The 17,584-nt window shown below is 41.8% G+C and overlaps 1 protein-coding gene across 1 annotated transcript in view; it reads left to right on the forward strand.

Annotated features, from left to right (window-relative positions):
- The window catches only part of dnah7 (dynein, axonemal, heavy chain 7), a 398,230-nt gene that overhangs the window by 318,861 nt on the left and 61,785 nt on the right, over window positions 1-17,584 (forward strand). The window contains exons 54-55 of the mRNA XM_072578963.1: window positions 1,400-1,576; window positions 4,767-4,928. Of these exons, the coding sequence (XP_072435064.1) occupies window positions 1,400-1,576; window positions 4,767-4,928 (339 nt within the window). The remainder of the gene's footprint in view (window positions 1-1,399; window positions 1,577-4,766; window positions 4,929-17,584) is intronic.

Here is a 17,584-nt window from a genome sequence, read left to right on the forward strand (position 1 = left end):
ATCAGTTAGCTAGGTCCTTGTCCCTGCGCACAAAGTGTCCGAGCTGCAGTTAGTTGCTTGCACTTCCTGCAATGCAAGCCAGGCTTCCATTGTATTAGAGGTGCCCTGGATAGTCGTGTGGAGCTGGGTCATTGCAGTGTCTGTGGAGATGGGTGCATGTTTCTGGTGCCTGTAGATCATGTCCTGAACTGCTGTTTATTCAAATACAACACAAATGTCAATAATACTAAGTAGTGAGCTGAATGCACCAGGTACCCAGACTTGTTTCCGTGTCTAGTTTTCTTGACATCTGGCTTGTTTGGTAACTGGCTATTCATGAGGTAAGCTTGGCCATCCACAAGATGTTTAACAAGCATTAATTTCTCATAATTGCCTTAGCAAAAAACTTGCCTCGCTGCTTGAGAGAAGCATAAAAGATGAAGTGTGATGTTCCTGACTTCAATATGGGTATTGGCAGACTTCTTATTCAGTTCTACCACACCTTATGTCATAGCGCACGTAATTCAAACTCCTATAATCTGTCTAATGATTCTAATATCTCTATAATGTGATTTGATCTTGATCAGTAATGATAGGGTTCGGGTTTAACACAACCTGAAATCACAACATTTGTTGTAAGTTAATGCAACCATACATCTATCAAAATAGAGATCCAGATTAGATTGTAGATTTTATATTAGATTATTGCTACATCGATGCATCACTCATCTCTATCTTGAACTTGCAACCATCATTCTTCCAAACGTTCCTTCAGCAAGAATTGTATTTTCCCTGTGCACCAAATGTTACAATCTCGGTGGTTATATTGTCTTGTGTTCCATGTACTTCAGTATGCCAGTAACCATTCTGTTATAAATGTGGGAAGCTTTAAGAACTTCTGTACCTGATGCAATAGCAGTTATTTACAACACTTCACTGCATCATCTGTCCTTGGATGCTAAGTGCAGATTCAAATTGATTAGAATGCATGATGTACCAACTTTCCCCCCCAAAAAAAATCAGAGTAATCCAAGATTCCAAATTGCACTCCAAAGGTTTTAAGAATACTACTGAATGCATATTTACTGTGAAGCATTTGAGAATCACCTTTCTTCGTGACAGGATCTTCTCCTAATTCTGTAACTGGCTTTGAGTATAAAATCCCAAAAAGAGAGATCACTGATACTACAATCACAATTTAATAAAAATGTTTGTGTTAAAATTTAAACAAGTATAAGTTTGTTTTTTGCTTCAGGATATTCTACTTGGCAATATATAAGCTATCTCAAATTTGTCACTGCATTGCTAATTAAAGCTGACACTCCTGTCTGCACATGTTGGAGTATGATTTATTGCATGATTGATTAGTAGTAACATTTTATTTGAAGTTCATATCTTTAAAAAATCAACTCTTCTTCAGTTTATTCCAATGACGCAGGAATATGTAACAGCTAAACTTGGCCGACAATTCATTGAACCTCCTCCATTTGATCTGGGTAGCGCTTTTGGCGACAGTCACTGCATTGCACCACTTATATTCATCCTTTCGCCTGGTGCTGACCCAATGGCTGCCCTCCTCAAGTTTGCTGAAGATCAGGTATATCGAAAAGTAATAACAATATTGCTGATTAAAAATGTGTTGAATCTACCCATGCTTTTCAAGGAAATGCACCTCCTACTACTCCTGCTGCAAAGCCTTGACATAGTAAATATTAGAGTACTGACGTGAGGGTACAATTTTATTGTGGAATAATGTTCAAAGCTGGTGCTACTAAGCAAGCAAATACAAAATAAGTCTGGTCCTTGAAATTGGAAGGATAATCCATCAGATGAATTCTGATCAAATTTTACCAAACTTATTTGCCTTGAAAGATTTGAGTCAAATCCATAATAGTTATCTTTCTCTTCATGGACCAAATTGGTCAAAACTGATGTGTGAGAATTCCTACCCAAATAGTGAAAATATAGCATGTTTTAGATACACTTCAAGTGTGGTTCAAATACTGTAAGTTATTGTTAAACATCATTTATTGGTCAGTGCATTGAGTATAGGAGTTGGGAGGTCATGCTGTGGTTGTACAGAACATTGGTTAGGCCTTGTTTGAAATACTGTATTCAATTCTAGGTAAAAACAATGACTGCAGATGCTGAAGATCAAATACTGGATTAGTGGTGCTGGAAGAGCACAGCAGTTCAGGCAGCATCCAACGAGCAGCGAAATCAACGTTTTGGGCAAAAGCCCTTCACGTTGATTTCGCTGCTCGTTGGATGCTGCCTGAACTGCTGTGCTCTTCCAGCACCACTAATCCAGTATATGTATTCAATTCGAGTCCCCCTGCTACAGGATGGATATTGTGAAACTTGAAAGGGTACAGAAAGTATTTACAAAGGTGTTGCCAGGGTTGAAGGGTTTGAGCTGTAGGAAGAGGCTGAGGCTGCTTTGCCTGGAGCATCAGCTGTTGAGGGTGACCTTATAGAAGTTTATAAAATCATGAGGGGCATGGATAGGATGTATCGCCAAGGTTTTCCCCAGGATAGGGGAGTCCAAAACTAGAGGGCATAGGTTTAATGTGAGAGGGGAAAGATTGAAAAGGACCTAAGGAGCAACTTTTTCATGCAGAAGGTGCTGCGTGTATAGAATGAGCTGCCAGAGGAAGTGGTGGAAGCTGATACATTTGCAATGTTTGAAAAGCATCTTGATGGATATGTGAATGGGAAGGCTTTAGAGGGATGTGGGCCAAATGCTGGCAAATGGGATGAGATTTATTGAGGATATCTGGTCAGCACGGACGAGTTGGACTAAAGGGTCTGTTTCCCATCTCTATGACTCTACCTTTGTACATTAAAACAGCTCACTGGTTTTAGCCTCCTAACTTTCTGATGCAAGCTAATGATAAATCTGATTGTTCAGTTGATAGGTCAAGTGAACTAAACAGACTACAGAAATCAACTTTGATCCATATTGTTCTCACTTTCAACTCTTCTATGGCAGCAATCCACCTTACCGTAGTAATTTCCTTTAACCTTCAGACCCTCCATGTTTTAATATTGGACTTACTCTTAAGTCCCACTCATGATGCTTGACCAGAAACAGTACTCCTGAGCAAGTACTCCGCCAACTTTCCTTTGCCTTCCCACAGCACTCTACACTTTCAAAAAGCTCTGTAATGCTCCTATTGAAAAGGCATGGTGAAAAGACATGCAATTGATTAAGCAACCATGGATCATCTGATTTACATTGTGGTATTACTAATGGAGGCTGATGTTCAGTAAGTGCAGTATTAGATTCTAAATGCACCTAACTAAAATTGAACATGTACTGTGGATAGTTGATGTCTGAACTTGCATTTCCTAGTAAATATACCAGCATTATTACCCTCACAGGAACCACTTGGGGTAGAGTAAGAAAATCAATATAACAATATCTTTATGGGCTTGTGTATAAATAACTACTTTTGAAAAGCTTTGCTGTCTCTATATTGAATGATTCACTATTGCACAAAAAATAAATCATTTGGCATTATACTGCTTCAGCTGTGTTTTAAAATGGAAATAATGGCCAGAATTTTCAGCACACAATATTAATGTTCGGTTAACGAGAGGATTAGAACTTTCGAACCCCACCTGTATTAGAGGTAAATCCTAAAGTGTAATCTTACAGGATTTAACAGGCCACATTCAAAGTTGTCCTCCAAATAATAGGCAGCAGATATACAAAGGAGATCCGATTAGTGCACTCGGACTCCACCACAGAAGGTCAGGCAGGTGAAGTGAAAGAAATCCTCTGCAAGACAGTGGCCTGTGCCTATTAGTTGAAATAATTTGAAAATTCTGTGCACAGAACTGTGTGGGGTATTGATCAGTTTGAAGGAGAAGTGCCTTTTGAAGCTTTCTACCTCTTCCTACATGGGATGTGCAAAATCATATGATAGGGCTCTTATTAAATTGAGACTGTGTTTCTGAGTCCTGATACAGTAGGGGCCCATTTGCCTTCTGTAAACTTCAGTGTAGTACATAATTAAGGGCTAATTGACCTTTTCGAGTACATTGCTTCACAGCCCATTGCAAATGTCTAGATAAACACAACTGCTCACAGTTTCCTCCAGGTTCTCCGGTTTCCTCCCACACTCCAAAGATGTGCAGATCAGGTGAATTGGCCATGCTAAATTGCCCATAATGTTCAGAGATATGCAGGTTAGGTGCATTTAGTCAGGGGTAAATGTAGGGTCATAGGATAGGAGAATGGGTCTGGGTGGGTTACTCTTTGGAGGAATCGGTGTGGACTTGTTGGGCTAAATGATCTGTTTCCACACTGTCAGGATTCTATAATTCTATGGCAATGTGGGAAGACAGTCTGATGTGTTTCAACTCCTTGTCCTGTCTCCAAGCAGTCTACATGGGCGGCACGGTGGCACAGTGGTTAGCACTGCTGCCTCACAGCGCCAGAGACCTGGGTTCAATTCCCACCTCAGGCGACTGACTGTGTGGAGTTTGCACGTTCTCCCTGTGTCTGCGTGGGTTTCCTCCGGGTGCTCCGGTTTCCTCCCACACTCCAAAGATGTGCAGGTCAGGTGAATTGGCCATGCTAAATTGCCCGTAGTGTTAGGTAAGGGGTAGATGTAGGGGTATGGGTGGGTTGCACTTCGGCGGGGGGGTGTGGACTTGTTGGGCCGAAGGGCCTGTTTCCACACTGTAAGTAATCTAAAAAAAAACATGGTGCTGAGAAAATTCTGGTCTTTATGTGCATCCATGTGAAAAATATCAATCAATTTCTTCTGTTTGTACAGGGATTTGGGGGATCTAAGCTGAGCTCTCTGTCCCTTGGGCAGGGTCAAGGGCCAATAGCCATGAATATGATTGAGAAGGCTGTGAAGCAAGGGTCCTGGGTGGTATTACAAAACTGCCACCTGGCAACATCATGGATGCCGACATTAGAAAGAGTCTGCGCGGTAAGAATTTGTGCTCAATTTATTGTAAATGTTTAAAAACAGAAGTTTTTTGAAAAAAATGTACCAGTTTTTGTTTTGTGGTTTCTCCTTTAAGTCTAAAAATGTGCAGGCAACAATTTCAGACTCAGCACCTGCTGGAAACAGACTGAAGGTCTTAATAAACAGTTGAGCTTCAAGAACCATGTGTTTCCTAACTGCGTTGTTGCCACTGGTTTCACAAACTGTTCAATAACATATAGATTGGAAGTATTTCCAGCAATGTAATAGGAGTGATAGCTGTGATAAGAAAAAGCTGAAAGCATGAACAGCATCCATTTCTACTATCATTGATTCCTGCTTGGCAATACTTAATGCCTTTGATCTCCTTGTTGCTTTGATTTCTCTGCTGTTGGATTTCTTGCATTGATTTCTACACTCTCTCTCTCTCCCATCACCCCTCCAGTACGCTGTTTCTTATTAAGATGTTGATAAAGGCTCATGAAAATTCATTGCCCTCGCAGATGATCTGCCTCCTCAGTCATTGAGCTATCGTAGTGAAGATATGGAGGTGCCAGTGTTGGACTGGGGTGGACAAAGTTAAAAATCACATGACAACATGTTACTGTCCAACAGGTTTATTTGAAATTACTAGCTTTCTGGCCGCTGCTCCCTCATTAGGTAGCTGTTGAGCAGGATCGTAAGACACAGAATTTATAGCAAAAGATCGCAGTGTCGTGCAACTGAAACAATATATTGAACAAACCTAGATTACTGTTAAGTCTTTCATCTTTTAGAATGGGTTTCAGGTTTCGGTTCATTAATATGTAAACCCCAGAACTGCTTTCAAGTCACATTCCCAAGATAACTTAAGGTTTTATTAAAAAAAAGGTGACATCTCAGCTCAGACAATGCAGTAAAGGTGTGAGGTTAGAGTCTGTCTGTATCCCAATCTTGAGCTAGACTGGTTCTATTTCCAAAGTAGGAATTCATAAAATATTACATGGATTGACTGCCTGCATTGACTGCTTGCAGATTATGTGCTTTTTGAACAAAATAGGATATATCTGCAATTATAATTCTGCAAATGCAAATTCATCCTATAGACTTATATGTGTGTGTGTGAGCATGTGAGTGAGAGAGAAAATGTGTATGTGTTGTTTGTGTGCACGTTTGGTAGAGTGTGTGCATGAGTGTGGCAGAGTATAGCTTGTGAGAGATTGTGTGCATGGGTGTGAGTGTGGGGGGATTTATGTGTGTCTGTCTGAAAGAGAGCATGTGTATGAAAGAGGGTCTGCATGAATGTGTGTGTATATATGCTTGTGTGTGTGTTTGTGTGTGTGAGAGAGAGTGTATAGTGTAGTGGGGTCACCTGTACTGTGAAATGAACGCAAGGTCCCAGTTGAGGCCATCCTCACGGGTACCGAACTTAGCTAAACAGCCTCTGCTCGGCCACTTTGCGTTGTTGCGTATCCGGAAGTCCGCCATGGAGGGTTGTCACCTGAAGATCCAAGGCCAAATGTCCTTGACCACTAAAGTGTTCCCTGACTGGGAGGGAACACCCCTGTCTAGCGGTGTCGATTCATCTGTTGTCGTAGTGTCTGCTTGGTCTTGCCAATATACCATGTCTTGGGGCATCCTTGCCTGCAGCTTATGAGATAGAGAATGTTGGCTGAGTCACATGAGTACCTGCTGCATATGTGGTGGTTGGTGTTCCCACGTGTAATGGTGGTATTCATGTCGACACTCTGACATGTCTTACAGTGATTGCCATGACAGGTTGTATGGTGTTGTGGTTAGTGTTGCCCTGAAGGCTGGGCAGTTTGCTGCGAACAATTGTCTCTTTAAGATTCAGCAGTTGTTTAAAGGTGAGACATGGAGACGTAGGGAAGTTGCTCATGAGAAGTGCTTATCCTCATCAACAATGTGTTGCAGGTTGTGAAGAACATGGTGTAGTTTCTCCGCTCCCAGGAAGTACTAGACAACGAAGGGTAGCCTATCTGTCGCTTTCCGTGCCTGTCTCCTGAGGAGGTCATTATGGTTTCTTGCTGTGGTACATTCGAACTGGTGATCAATGGGTTGAGCATCGTACCCTGTTCTTATAAGGGTGTCTTTAAGCACCTTCAGTTGTCCATCGCATTCTTCCTCATCTGAACAGACCCTGTGCAAATGCAAGGCTTGTCTGTAGGGGATAGCTGTTTTAATATGTTTATGGTGGAAGCTAAAGAAGTACAGCATCTTGAGCTTATTGGTGGGTTTGTGGTAGAGTGAGGTACTGAGGTGTCCATCCTTGATGGAGATGCATGTATCCAAGAATTAAACAGATACTGAAGAGTAATCCATGGTAAGACTGATGGTGGGATGAAACTTGTTGATAACACTGTGTAGTCTTTTCAGTGACTCCTTAGGTCCAGAGGAAGAAAATGTCGTCAATATATCTTGTGTATAGTGCAGATTGGAGGTCCTGTGTAACAAAGAAGTCTTGTTCAAACTTGTGCATGAAAATGTTGACATATTGGGGTGCAAAGTTGGTCCCTATGGCTGTTCCGTGTGTCTGGATGAAAAATTGGTTGTCAAGATGAAAACCATGTGGTCGAGGATGAAGTGGATGAGTTGTAGGATGGTGCTAGGAGATTGGCAGCTGTTGGTATTGAGTACTGAGGCTATTGCAGTGATGCCGTCATCATGGGGTATGCTGGTGTAGAGTGTCAAAACATCCAGTGTGACAAGGAATGTGCCTAGTGCGACTTGTCTGTGGGTACTGAGTTTCTGGAAGAAATCTGTAGTATCGTGACAGAAGCTGGGGATCCCCTGTATAATGGGTTTCAAGATGCCCTCGACATAGCCAGAGAGGTTCTCACACAGGGTTCCATTGCCTGATACGATGGGATGTCCAGGTATGTTGGCTTTGTGTATCTTTGGAAGACAGTAGAAGTCCTCTACGTGAGAAGTACATGGATGAGTGTGCGTATGAACTCTGTAGGACCTAATCAAAAGTTTTGATCAACCTGCTTAGTTCACGTGTATTCTTTGGTTGGGTCAGTAGGTAGTCGCCTATAGTGTTCCTGATGGTTCAGTTGTCGGTACACTTCCTTGCAGTAGTCCATTCTATTCTGAATGATGATGGGTCCTCCTTTATCTGCTGGTTTGATGACAATGTTGTGATTGGTTTTGAGAGCATGGATGGCATAGCTTGTTGATCGGGTGATGTTTTGCTCTACCTTGTGGGTACGGCTGATGAATCTGGTATTTACACATTTCCTGATGGTTTGAGCATACATGTCAAGCCCAAGCAGCAGCCCTCGAGGGGGTCCAAATTGACTTCTTGTTTGGTCGCTGCACCATGGAGCTCTCTGAAGACTGTTCCAATTCATCGGTTGGCTCATTGCTAACATCTTTGAAGAATTCCCAGAGTCTCATTTATCTGATGAATTCCTCCGTGTCTGCTGCAAGACCAATGGGGTCCATTTTGGTGGCTCAGCTGAAAACTTCAATCTCTTCTCTCTCTCTCACACACACACACACACACATTTTCTCTCTCTCACACACACATGCACGCACACACACATATAAGTCTTTGCATTTGCAGAATTGTATTTGCAGATTACTTTGTTCAGAAAGCACACAATCGGCAGGCAGTCAATCAATCCATGAAACAACGTAGACAAGATGTATGGCAGAATCAGGCAAGAAGTTTGGCAATATCCATTTTGTTGTTGAGATCATCTCGCTCCATCTTTAAGCTTTTCATAAGCGGTGTAGCGAGACTCTTGCTAGGCAGCAGTGAGATACCAATTGATTAACACTTTTTAAACAACTTTTCATGCCACATTCTCCTCATTTGATGCAGCCTCCTATCTTACCAACCTGTCCAAACATACTAGACATGGGGGACTCTTGACACGAAAACCAGCACCGGATACTTGCACAAGATGGATTCAGCTCACTACTTGCTCCGAACAACTTCTATGTGGGAAACCAGGCACTGATATCTTTGGATACGTCCCATTGGCACCAGCCACACACTAGCTCAAGTCCACAAACTTTGACATTTGAGATGCTTCAACCTCTAAGATCCCGAATGGCAAATTTGTGATCCGCTTGCAGGACAGTTCTGCACTTCCATGCTGCACTTCAAGCTGCACTGGCAGCTGCCATTATAATGCGGCAACAAGGATAATTTGCACTCAGGGAAATGCATCAGCTCAAAGACTGGACCAGGCTGTATGTCTACGCTCTTTGCTTGGTCTCTTAGTGTTCACTCACTCTGAGCCTACCAGATGCTGATAGCTTTCTGCATTGTATTGCTTTGCCCTTGAACTTTGTCCCTTCTTAAAAATGTGTTAATGGAAAAGCGTAGCAGATCAGGCAGCATCAAAGGAGAAGGACAATCGACGTTTCGGGCATATGCTTTTTGGGCTTTTCCAGCAACACATTTTTAAGGTCTGATCTCCAGCATCTGCAGTCCTCACTTTCTCCTCCTTGAACATTGTCCCCTCAGCCAGAGGTACCAAGCTCATACTACTGCTGTCTTGTTGTGCTGTTTAGCACAGACACAAAGCCAGGACCTCCTCATAGCTGTTAGCAGATCTCAATTCAGTCAAGCGAGATAGCATTCACCCATGGGTTCCTGGCGCATAATTCAAGGGCAGCTTTCTATACCAGTGTATGCCCTACTGGAGTGGTCAGAGTCAAGAGTGATGAGTCAATTGACAAGCAGAACTCCACCCATTCTTGACCCTTCCTGCCCTTTTCTGAAATGAGAAAGAGTCAATATTATGGGAGTTGAAAGTGGATAACACTGCTGTTACTTTTGGAGGTGTCCAGAGTGGATAAGAATGCAGAGCCGAGGCCATGCAGATTTAGTGGTGTTGGATATTGGGATGTATGAGAGTGACTGGCGAAGATGTTGCAGGCAATAGTGACAGAAGTGGAGCGTGAAACTTGATGGCAGCTAGGTACAGTTTCAGAGATAGTGAGTGCGAAGTATCAGAGAGGAGATGGTGCCACTTCTGCCTCCCACACTCAGCATTCCTCCAGATGGCTAAGACTATTTTAAGCCAGCTGGCATAGTCTGGTTTTGTGGCCTCTACTGCATCCCTTAGCCAAGAGGAAGCCTAGCATTGGCACCATCACATCCAGCAGGACTTCCAGACATGGTGTCAATTTCTCCCTGTTTGCCATGCTTGGGCAAATGTCAGGTCAGCTCCAGCCTCTTGGCACTTGTCCAGGTGCACTACAGGCTTTTAAAGATGCAAGGCCCAAAGGATGCCTGTCAATTTTGAGCAATCTACTGAATGTTGAGCTGTTCTGAAATAGCATATAGTAAGATGGGGTGGGAACTCAATGTGGTCCCCTTCATAGGGGTGTCGTAGGTAATTAATGAGGCGAGTTTGGCATAGTACTGCTGGGCCTTTGGGTTACAGGTAACTATCACTCAAATTACCTACCTTCCAATCTTTGGATAGCTGTGGTTTCTGGCTGATTTGGCAATGATTATCAGAGGGATGAAATTCGCACTAACTGAAATACTTATGCCTTACTTCATTTCTGAGATCTGAAATCACACTTGCTATTTATGATCTTTAACCCTGTATGAAGCTTTTGAGTGGTATGATTGTATCCTTCAATGTCTAAACTAAATTGTGTTTACCTCATCTGTACCATTGCTGTCATATTGGTCAAGAAATTGAGTTGTTTGAGCAGAGTGACATCAAAGCACATCTTCAAGGCTCATTTAAATGAGATATAAACAAAGGGATTGGTCTCTGCTTTAGGCATGGACCCAGGCACATTGTTTCCTACCTTTACTAATATGGTGTGTGGTGTTCTTGTGTTAAGTGTGTGCATGCATTTCACTCACCATATCGGTGCTTTAGTGTCTGCTTTATGTCTTTGATTTGCATGTGGAAATGTCCAGATTATCATGTTTCTTTCTCCAGCAAAAAATAATACTTGAAGTGTTTCCTCAAAATGTACTAAGGCCTGAGATCAACCTTTTGAGCTGCTTTCCTTTCTGAGCAATGTTAACAGTAGAACTGGAAATAGACTATCAACATTCAACTATCATCATTTGACTTTAATACCTGGGATTTTCATAGACTAAAAATTGCTTTTAAAAAAAGATGCTACTGACTTAAATGGCTGCTGCGAACACCTGACAAACCGAGGCAATTCTCAATTGAATGAATAGCAATACTGCTTGCAGTGGAATTACCATTTTAATCAGAGGTTCTGAAACATATGAGACATCAAGAAATTTGCATCTCTTGTTTTGTATGATCAAACATTAGCATGATAAAATTCAGATACTGAGAGATGAAAGGTTACCTGTGACTATCGAGCTTGGATTGAAACAATTAAATAGACACCAGCATCCACAAAGAAATTGTATATCAATAGCAGCCTCTGAACAAAAGGAGAGAGAGAGAAAGCAAAGTGCATTTTTAGCAGGAAGCTGAAAATTATTTTCCCCATCTCCCTCTCAATCAGAACCAGTGCCAATGAAAAAGCATCTTGGAAAAACCATCATTCACCAAGAAATTAAGGTTTGAGTCATAGCACAAAGAAAAGCCTTTTGATCCATCGAATTGGTGATGGTCAAAAACAACTACCTTGCTGTTCTAATCCCCTTTCACAGCCTATATCTTTGTATACCTTGGCATCGCAAGTGTACATTTAAATTCTTCTGAGATGTTTTGAAAGTTTTTACCTCTTCCACCCTTACAGGTATCAGTACCAAAACCCCAGACCTTTGCTATTTGGGATGTATATAGATTTAGACTTGAAGGTTGATCAGTAAGTTTGCAGATGATACAAAATTGGGGGTTGGGGAGATGGTAAATAGCGAATAGGATAGCCTTAAATTACAGAAGGATACAGATGAGTCGCTCAGATGGGCTGATCAGCAACAAATAGAATTCAATCAATAAGTCTGGGTGAAAGAATCTTTCTTCACATTCCCTCTAAACCTCCTGCTTCATATCTTAAATCTGTGTTCTCTGGTTATCCTTGCATCAGGGGAAATATTCACCCTTATAATTTTATATATCTCAATCATGTTCCCCATCAGTCATCTCTGCTCCAAGGAAAACAGGTCTGTCCAATCTCTCTTCATAACTGGAACTCCCCAGCCCAGGCAATATCCTGATAAATCTCCTCTACCCACTCTCCAATGGAATCACACCTTGCCTTTAATATGGATTCCATAGCAACACACAATACTCTAGCAGTGGCCTAACTAAGATTTTATGTGGTTTCAGTATAACCTCCCTGCTGTTAAACTCTATGCCTCAGCTAAAAAAAGAAAGCATCCCATATGCTGCTTTAACCACTTTACCTACTTGTCCTGCAAGAGTAATGGACTTGTGAACATGCACACGTAGGTACTTCTGATCCTTGGTGCTTCCCAGTGTCCTGCCATTCATCATGTATTCCCGTGCCTTGTTTGTCCTGCCCAAGTACATCACCTCACATTTATTGATTGAATTCCATTTGTCACGGATCAGCCCATCTGACTGGCTCATCTGTATCCTTCTGTAATCCATGGCTATCCTCCTCACATTTACCACCAAACCAATTTTTGTATCATCTGCAAACTTACTGATTAACCTTCAAGTCTTCGAGTATAAATCATTTATGTATACCCCAAATAAGAAAAGCCTCAACACTAATTCCTGCGGAATCCTACTGGACACAGGTTTCCATTCATACAAATACCCCTCAACCATCATCCCCTGCTTCCTGCCACAAGCCAATTCTGGTTCCAATTAGCCAAATTCCCTTGAATCCAATAAGTTTTTGCCTTCACTATCGGACTCCCATGCAGGACCTTATTGAAAACCTTGCTGAAGTCAAAATAGACTATATCAAATGCATTGCAGTCATCTAATTCAATCAAGTTGGTTCTTTTAATAAAACCATACAGACTGTGGATTTAGATTTACATTACAGTGTGGAAACAGGCCCTTCGGCCCAACAAGTCCACACTGCCCAGCCGAAGCACAACCCACCCATACCCCTACATTTACCCCTTACCTAACTCTACGGGCAATTTAGCATGGCCAATTCACCTGACCTGCACATCTTTGTGACTGTGGGAGGAAACCAGAGCATCCGGAGGAAATCCACGCAAACACGGAGAACGTGTCATCTGTATCCTTCGCCTCAAGTGGGAATTGAACCCGGGTCTCCAGTGCTGTGAGGCAGCAGTGCTAACTACTGTGCCACTGTGCCACCCACCATGTACTTGATTAATCCCTGCCTCCAGATTAACTCTGTCCTTCAGAATTGTTCCAAATTGTCTGCAAGCATCACCATCCCTGAGGAAACAGCTAAACAGTTCGGCCTCAGGTTTCATTCGTGCGATTGAAAACCTCTGAAAACTTTAAACTGTCTTTACCCTTCTATCTGCATAGACCCTCTCACATTTCTTTTTAAACTTGTTAATTGTTTTTAACATGTACTTGATGTCATGTTTTTGCAATTTTCCCAATGTAATAGGTAATAAAATTTCTCTTCCTTTCGTTCAAGGAAGCCTTGTAATTAATTGTCTCCTTCATTTTGATTGAGTTAATTATATTATATTATGTTATAGTATATTAACTTTATTATATTAATTATATTAACAGCCTAGAGGCCAACGCATCTAGTACTTTTTCTCCTCCTGCCCTATCGAAAATAATGGAAATTCGTTTTGGACAATTAAATAACTTCTGAGTACTTGCTAATAATGTTATGCTAAGGCACAGGCCTGACTTATATTATGATCCCCTCCAGTCCCAGCTCCCATTTCATTGAAAAAGCCACATTACAATACTGTTGCTTTTCCTGCTCTACATATTGCATGCTCCAACTCAACTGTCCTCCCTCAAATGATGAATCAGTACTCCTCTATGTTGAACAACACATGGAGGAAGCATTGGGGATGTCAAGGGTACAAAATATACTCTGAGTTGGAGCTTTCAATGTCCATCACCAAGTGTGGCTCAGCAGCAGTACTACTGATCGAGTTGGATAGTCCTCATGGACATAGTTGCTAGACTGGGTCTGTGGCAGTTGGTGAGGGAACCAACAAGAGAGAAAAACATACTTAACCTCATCCTTACCAATGCACCAGCTGTAGATGCATCTGTCTATGACAGTATCAGTGAGAGTGGCCTTTACGTTGAGAATATCCTTCATCGTGTTATGTGGCACTATCAACGTGCTAAATGGGATAGACTTTGAACTAACCTAGCAACTCAAGACTGGAGATCCATGATATGCTGTGGGCCATCAACAGCATCAGAGTTGTACTCCAGCACAATCTGTAATCTCATAGCCTGGCATCTCCCCCACTAAACCATTACCACAAATCCAGGGGATCAACACAGTTCAGTGGAGAATGCAGGAGGGCATGCCAGGAGCAGCACCAGGCATATCTGAAAATGAGGTGTCAACCTGGCGAAGCCACCAAACAGGACTACTTTCATGCCAAACAGCTTAAGCAGCAAGTGACAGACAAAACTAAGCTAACCTATGGACCAGATCTAACCCTCACAGTCCTGTCACATCCAGTTGTGAATGGTGATGGATGTTTAAACAACTCACTGGAGGAGGAGGTCCACAAATCTCCCCATCCTCCATGATGGAAGACTCCAGAACATCAGTGCAAAAGATAAGGCTGAAGCTTTCACAGCAATCTTCATCCAGAAATGCCAAATGGATGATCCATCTCAGCCTTCTCCAGTGGTCTCCAGCATTACAGGTACCAGTCTTCAGCCAATTCAATTCACTCCACCTGATATTCAGAAATGGTTGGAGACACAGGATACTGCAAAGTCTATGGGCCTTGACAACATTCCAACAATATTACTGAAGATTTGTTCTCCAAAACTTGTCATTTCCCTAACCAAGCTGTTTCAGTACAGATACAACACTGGAACCTACTTGACAGTGTGGAAAATTGCCCAGTATGTCTTGTACATAAAAAGCAGGACAAATCCAATTACCACTCCTTCAGTCTACTCTCGCTCATCAGTAAAGTAATGGAAGGTGTTATCAACAGTGCTATCAAGCAGCACCTACTCAGCAATAACTTGCCCAGTGATTCCCAGTTTGGGTTCTGCCACTCAGCTCCTGACCTCATTACAGCCTTGGTTCAAACATGGACAATAGAGCTGAATTCCAGAGGGGAGGAAAGAGTGACAGCCCTTGACATCAAGGCTGCATTCGACTGAGTGTGGCACCAAGGAACCCCAGCGAAACTGGAATCAACGGGTACTGGGGGACAAGCTCTCCAGTTGTTGGAGTGATATCTGGCATATAAGAAGATGGTTGTGTTTGTTGGAGGTCAGTCATCTCAGCTCCAGGACGTCTCTAGGTCCAACCATCTTCAGCTACTTCATCAATGACCTTCCCTCTGTCATTATGTCAGAAATAAGGATGTTTGTAAATGAGATTACACAATGTTCAGTACCATTCACGACTCCTCAGATACTGAAGCAGTCCATGTTCAAAAGCAACAAGTTCTGGATATCAACCAGGCTTGGGCTGACAAGTGGCAAGTAACATTCACCCCACACAAATCTCAGGCTATGACCTTGACCAATAAGCAACAATCTAACCACCACCCTTGATGTTGAATGCTGTTTGCATCACTGAATCCCTCACTATCAACATTATCATTGGCCAGAAACTCATCTGGACTTACCACATAAACACAGTGACTATAAGAGCAGGTAAGAGGCTAGGAATACTGCTGTGAGTAACTCACCTCCTGATTCCCCAAAACTGTCCACCATCTACAAGGCACAAGTCAGGAGTGTGATGGAATACTCCTCACTTGTCTGGATGAATGCAGCTCCAACAACACTCAAGAAGCTTGACACCATCCAGGACAAAGCAGCTTGTTTGATTGGCGTCACATCCACAAGCATCCACTCCCTCCACCACTGATGCTCAGTAGCAGCAGAACGTATTATCTACAAGATACACTGCAGAAACTTACTGGACAGTACCTTCCAAACCCACAACCAGTTCTATCTATAAGGACAAAGACAGCAGGTAAATGGGAACACCACCGACTTCAAGTTACCCTCCAAGCCACTCACCATCCTTTCCTTTTGTGTCGCTAGGTCAAAATTGTAGAATTCCCTCCATAAAGGCATTGTGAGTCAACCCACAGCAGGTGGATTGCAGCAGTTGAAAAAGGCAGATCACCATCATCTTCTCAACAGCAACTCAGGATGGGCAATAAATGCTACCTAGCCAGTGATGCCCACATCCCACAAATGAATAAATGAAAACTATTTGCATGTAGGTGTTGTACCTGGCATCTCAGCATAGAACTCTAATTTAATATTAAATGGGTTTGTTGCCAGAATAATACCAAGCAAAAGGATACTTTGACAATGGCAATGGTTGGTAAACTGATGTAAAGGATACAGTAAGTTGTTTTCAGGCACTTTCTCCCCATTTATGACCAGTAACCCAAGATTTATACCAGCAGCTGTTAAAGTTGAAGTGAAAATATCTTGCATCATTTATGAGGATGTGGATATGCATTTTTGTCAACATTGATTTTTGTGGAAAAGCTAATAAAATTTTAAAGTGGAAAATCCATATGTGTACTTGGCTGCTTTCTCTTTGTTTATCTCCAACAATGCACCTTTGAACAGAATCTGTAATCGCTGAAATTCAGCCCTACCAAATTGACATAAACTCTTGCATCTTGAATCTTTTTATAGTATCTTTTGAATGAAGTTACCAATTGAGGGAAATTTGGGCAGTTTTGTGGTCTGGCTTTTATTAATGAAATTAATTTAGTTTCCATTTCTTATAACTATCAAAGAAAGATGTGTTTGAGCCATTAGTTTGTGTTGAGTTTGAATTGAAGTCTCATGATGACAGAGCATTGCTTTTGCTCACTGTAGAAAGTGTTTCCAACTGTAGCAGTTTTTGATTCTGTCTTAATAACTCCAGGACATGGGTTTAAAAGCTGTAACCCAGTTCTTGTATAAAATTTACAACAGAGTACTTTTGTCTTCTGATAGAGTGCTATCCACCAATTACCTCATGTTTTGTTGGTGTATACGTGATATTGCTCATGTTTAACTTACGGGTTTAATTTTGATCACCTATCTGTCCATGTCTTTGAAAGAATGCCGAAGTGAACGTATATTTTGAGAATAAGACTGGAGAAATAATATCAGGGAACCTGGAAATGGGAGGGGAATTGAACAACTACTTTGCATCAATCACCATAATAGAACAAAAGGACAGGAGGATACCATTCATCCCTTTGAGCCTGTTCCGCCATTCAATAAGACTGGTTGATTTGTGGATTAATTCTTATACCTGTGTTTGGTCTATATCCTTAATATCTTTGCTTAACAAAAATCTATCTATCTCAGATTTAAAATTAACTTTGTGTGTAAAAGTGCTTTCTAACACCACTACTGAATGGTCTGGCCCTAAGTCTCAGACTATTCCCCCAGTCCTAGAATCTCCAACCAGTGGAAATAGTTTCTCTGTGTTTGCCTTTCTGTTAACACCTTGAAGACTTTGATTAGATATCCCCTTGACTTTATAAATTCTAGAGAAAACAGGCCTAATTATAGTCAGAGTCATAGAACTGTACAGTACAGAAACAGATCCTTCAATCCAGCATGTCCATGCTGACCAGATAGCCTAAATTA

The sequence above is a fragment of the Chiloscyllium punctatum genome, chromosome 10 (assembly GCF_047496795.1).
Source record: "Chiloscyllium punctatum isolate Juve2018m chromosome 10, sChiPun1.3, whole genome shotgun sequence".
Taxonomy (NCBI): domain Eukaryota; kingdom Metazoa; phylum Chordata; class Chondrichthyes; order Orectolobiformes; family Hemiscylliidae; genus Chiloscyllium; species Chiloscyllium punctatum.